Below are 5,517 nucleotides of genomic sequence, written 5' to 3' on the forward strand. Positions count from 1 at the left end.
GTTATCTTGATGGTATTCACAAATACTGTATTAATTGAAAAAAACTCTTAACTAACTATATAGACAATAAAATTTCCTAAAATTATTAGTAATTCATATGTTTGTAAGATAAGTGGTTGATGGACAATCTGGTTTGAAAAATCACATATTTGAGCCAAACAGCGCACGGACCGCGTACACGGCCTTAACACACATGTTAATAAACTTTCGCTACATTTTAAAATGGAAAAACATCTAGTTCAGATTGCAATTTCCTATTAGCATACTCGATGTACCTAATAAATATTGAATTAATAATAAATATTATAAATGGAAGCTTTTAATACCACTGCACTCGAAGCCGCGTGTACAATCTAGTGATCAATAGATCCATTCAAGGTCTTGCAAGTTGCACCGCGTGTCGAAGAGCTTATCTTACAAATAATGTCTTGTTGCTCTCATATTATAGACATATCGCTAAAATATGAAACTATCGAGCGCTGCTCTTCTTGCTATAAATTGGAAAGTGGATATAAGAGGTATATCGTAAAACTTTTGTAGTTTCCTCTGGTAGTTTCAGTGTTGTTCATCATCATCATCACTACATAGTATAGAACAAAGTCGCTTTCTCTGTCCCTATGTCCCTTTGTATACTTAAATCTTTAAAGCTTCGCAACGGATTTTGATGCGGTTTTTTTTTAATAGATAGAGTGATTCAAGATGAAGGTTTTAGTACCTATATAATTTATTAGGTTTTAGACAAAGCGGGCGGTAAAATAGTTTTAAATAAAAATGTTTAACTACTGCAGTGTTTCTCTAAGTAAAAAATATAGTATATTCAGGAAATAAGCTACTGATAGAATGATTTTTGAATCGCAACTTAGAAACAGAAACAATCAAATATCATAAATAAAATCTTTCCTGTTGTTTAAAATACGACCTAATAAACGCAGCTTCATAATATACGTACTTATTTTTGAAACTTACTTCTTTACAAAAAATGAATGCAGATTTCACCTAGCAGTAGTTATAAAGTGATATGTGTACAATGTATAAAAAAGAAAAAAACATATAATTTGCTAGACAGACAGACAGATGAAAAGGCTAAAAAGCTTTTCCCTTTTGCTGCGCTTATAAAGAAGATCCTTATTAAGTTATTGAGAATCTATAATGTAGGTAGGTACATTGTAGAGACTTGGCTTGCTACAATTTTATTGAAGAAGCTAATATTAACTTATATTTAACACTAGCTGCTCCGCGCGGTTTCACCCCCGTGACTCCTCTCCCGTTGGTCGTAGCGTGATGATAATATAATATATAAAATTTATAGCCTTTTGCACGCCTCATAAGCGAAGCGTTGAGGTGGGTACTACTGTCACTTCGCGCAAAACATCTGATTTTTCAAACTTAAAATGTCTTTATGTATCATACATTGCACTTGTAAGATAATACATACACACACATATTAAGAAAAAACACTATTTTTAACGTTCATGATATTTTTGATGTCATTTTTGTTATTTAAACTAGTTAAAAAACAGTTTAAAAAAGTTCTGTCTTGGACGTCCGTGTGTCTGTATGTGCGGATCCTTTTTCTTGTTAACACGATAGCGACCGAAATACTTTACTAATCGAGTCTTTTTTTTTCTCTTACGCTTGAGTATGCTCAGGAATAGAACCCTTTCATTTTTCAGGGTCTGATTCGATGTGGTTTAATTGTTATTAAATAAACAAAAAAAATATCGACTTTTTTTTTTTTATAGTGTACTCAAAATTCACCATTATAAACTCGATTCTTTATACTATAAGCCAAGGTTTAAAAAAATAAGTTGGTAGTCAGTCCCTTAAACCTGCGCAGTTTCACATCTAGGTGGGGCCACAAGAAAAATAGCTCAATTATTACGGTACCGCTTTCTTTACTTTTCCAAATGTTTTATTTTATTTCATTTTTATATTTATAGTCACGTACTCTTTATAAATAATCAATTTTATTGTAAAGGATGAGATTATGAGGCGTGCACTTTTGGATTTTCCAAACTATTGTAATATTTTTTATTTTTTATTCATGGATAGGTAAACATTTGGCCGCTGTTTCACCTGATGGTAAGTGACAACGCGACCTAAGTTGGAACATGTTTACCTAGAAGGTATGATAACATAACATAAGGATGGAAATCTGCTCGGCGTCTGGTTGTTCGATGGTGAAAAGGTGATGCCGGTATCAAGTTATGTAACTCCTCGGCGTATTCACCAAAGAATATTCTATAAAACACCGACAAACTGGCAACCTTACGACGATGCTCGAGGCAGGTCAATTTAGAATTGACCAATACGTCATTGTTAATAAGCCTTTTCGCTCGTTTTTCGATTGAATCAAGTGCTGACAGTTGGTAATTCGCAGCTCCAGCCCATAGGTGACAGCAGTACTCTACACACGACCGAACTTGTGCTTTATAGAGATTCAGAAGCTGTTCCGGTGTAAAGTACTGCCTAACCTTGGCAAGTATACTTAGCTTCTTTGCTGCAACACTTGCTTTGGATTCAATAAAAGTTTTGTAGTTTAGATTTGGAGAGAGCGTAAGACCAAGAAGATCCAATCTGTCGGATAATTCCAAAGATACTCCGTGAAATGTTGGTGTAGACTTTAATTGACTTCGTTTCGCTGTAAACAAACAAGTTTGCGTTTTCGATGCATTAAATTCCACACGATTGCCAACGCCCCAATCAGATATTTTGTTCAAACCTATATTTAAACGATCAAGCATTGCATCACGCCTATAGGATTTCGCCAAGCCTATAGGATTTCGATGCTGTTTTTTAATAGATAAAATGATTCAAGAGGAAGGTTTTAGTACCTATATAATTTATTAGGTTTTAGACAAAGCGGGCGAAGCCGCGGGCGGTAAGCTAGTACATATTATTAACTACTAACTGCTCCGCGCGGTTTCACCCCCGTGGCTCAACCCTGTCGTAGCATGATGATATATAGCCTATATCCTTCCTCGATAAATAAGCTATCTAATACCGATTATTTTTCAAATCGTACCAGTAGTTCCCGAGATTAGCGCGCTCAAACAAACAAACAAACAAATTTTTCAGCTTTATAATATTAGTAGAGATTTATATAATATTAATGTTTAATAGTACTACAATATGACCGAATAATACCGATCACAATGTATTTTCAGATTATTGGATTCGTGCATTGAGTGCATTGAACATTTTTGAGAAATCATCCTACTACTAATCCTATCCTACTAATATTATGAATGCTAAAGTCTGTGTGGATGGATGTATGTGTAGTGTGTATGTATGTTTGTTACTCTTTCACGGAAATACTACTGAACCGATTACAATGAAATTTAGCTCAAATATAGAAAGTAACTTGGATTAACACATAGGATAGATTTATCCCGGAAATCCCACGGGAACGTGAACTATACCGGTTTTTCTTTGAAAACGCGGGTGAAGCCGCTCGCGGAAAGCTAGTACTAAAATAATCATAACTAAACTGCTAAGAGTTATTGTTGAATATCGATATATCTATAGGTACTAATATTATAAAGCTGAAGAGTTTGTTTGTTTGTTTGAACGCACTAATCTCGGGAACTACTGGTACGATTTGAAAAATTCTTTCGGTGTTAGATAGTCCATTTATCGAGGAAGGTTATAGGCTATATTTCATCACGCTACGGGCAACAGGAGTGGAGCCACGGGGATGAAACCGCGCGGAGCAGCTAGTGTCAAATATATTATATACATAACATAATATACATAAAACTAATGTAAGTTACATCACCTGAATAAGGGTAAGATAATAACTTCCCACCATTAAAAACTCGGCATAAAAGTACTTTTAGCGGAACACGCGCCACGTTTCCATTACTAGTTGTTCACTCTGACTTCCCTTGTGAACTATTTTAAGTAGAGGTCTAGGTCACGCAACACGAAATATCTGCAGTAACTACTCACTACTGTATTACACGTGGAATTATAAAACTATAAAGATTTCAAAATTCATTTCATTATTTATCATACATATGCCATTATTTCTTAAGTAATAAATTGTTAGGAATATTATATTTAACTTCAAAACCCTCTAAATATATTTCTCTACATTTTTCTCCCTAATTTCTATTACGAATGTTTTTTGCACTGAGGGTATAGAATTTAACGCTTTGTTAACATAAAATTTGAATCCCCACTTGACCTACATATAAGCGAAATTAATTTACCAAATATTTTCTAATTCACTCATAGAAATTCTACACTATTCAATAGCAAATTTAACGCAACATTTAACTCGGAAGTTGAAATCTTTACCGTTCGGTTAACCGACCTTGACACCGGCCAATTTCCCAACGCATTGTAAACAGTATAAAATATCTTCTGAGCTGACGGTAAGCACATTCGGTACGAACAGCTTGGTACAACAACAATGAGGACCCTAGTAGTAGTCGGGCTTCTAGCCCTGGTAGCTGCAGTGTCAGCCAGGGACATTCAGAAGAGGTCTGCTGATTTGGAAGCTGCGGCGTCCGGCCACGGCTGGGACAAGGGCGGTGGCCACGAGCACCATGAGCACCATCATCACGACCATGGCGAGAAGGGACACAAAGGCCATCACGGCCACCACGAAGACCACCACGGCAAGAAGGGCCATCACCACCATGAGGGCCACAAAGGCCACCATGGCGAGCACGGCGGACATAAGAAGCATCATCACCACGACGAGGGCTACCATCATCACCACGGACATGGCGAGAAGGGCGAGCACGGGCACGGGCACGACGAGCACGGCCACTGGCACAAGGGCCATGACACGAAGGGACACCACGGCGTCGAAAAGCACGACGAGTTCAAGAAGGACAAGCACTTCCATCACCACCACGGGGAGAAGGGACACCATGAGCACTACGGCGGTCACCACGACGAGGGTGGCTACAAGAAGGGCGGTCACTTCCACAAGGGCCACAAACACGGCGGACACCATGAACACCACCATGGCAAGAAAGGTCATCATGAGAAGGGAGGACATCACCACCACCACAAGGGCCACCATGGCGAAGATGGCCACCACGACCACTGGCATCATCACCACGACCACGACAAGAAGGGAGGACATGAGGACCACAAGCACTGGGGTCACAAATCTGGACACTAAGCTATTAGTGCCGCCTGATAATTTAGTTGTTGATGTTTGTTTTGTTATGTTTTTACTGTAATTAAAAAAGTTATGATTTTGTATATAACGTGATTGTTTCTATTCAATCTACTATACTACATCTTGATTATTGATTTATCTAAAGTATATCGCATTCTTTTCAATCAGATACATTCTATTTTCTCTTTGATAAAACGACAAATTGGTCTACTTACATACTTACTAAGCTTTTACTCGTTTTTCAGTTGAAAAAAATATTAAGTAAATCGTAATACAATTTGTTCACATAATATAGGTAACTAATTTATAGGACAATACATATTATTGTATTGATACAGTCATAATGATAAATTTATTAGCATAGTAATTGCAGTCTT

General features: G+C 37.0%; 1 protein-coding gene across 1 annotated transcript; it reads left to right on the top strand.

The window, feature by feature from the left end:
• The first annotated feature begins 4,410 nt into the window (after nt 1-4,410).
• On the top strand, nt 4,411-5,151 carry LOC123694048 (histidine-rich glycoprotein-like). Its single transcript, XM_045639344.1, has one exon. It carries the CDS (start codon nt 4,418-4,420, stop codon nt 5,138-5,140), a length of 723 nt encoding a protein of 240 aa, XP_045495300.1. The 5' UTR covers nt 4,411-4,417; the 3' UTR covers nt 5,141-5,151.
• Nucleotides 5,152-5,517: the final 366 nt, after the last annotated feature.

This window comes from Colias croceus, chromosome 8 (genome assembly GCF_905220415.1).
Source record: "Colias croceus chromosome 8, ilColCroc2.1".
Classification (NCBI taxonomy): Eukaryota; Metazoa; Arthropoda; class Insecta; order Lepidoptera; family Pieridae; genus Colias; species Colias croceus.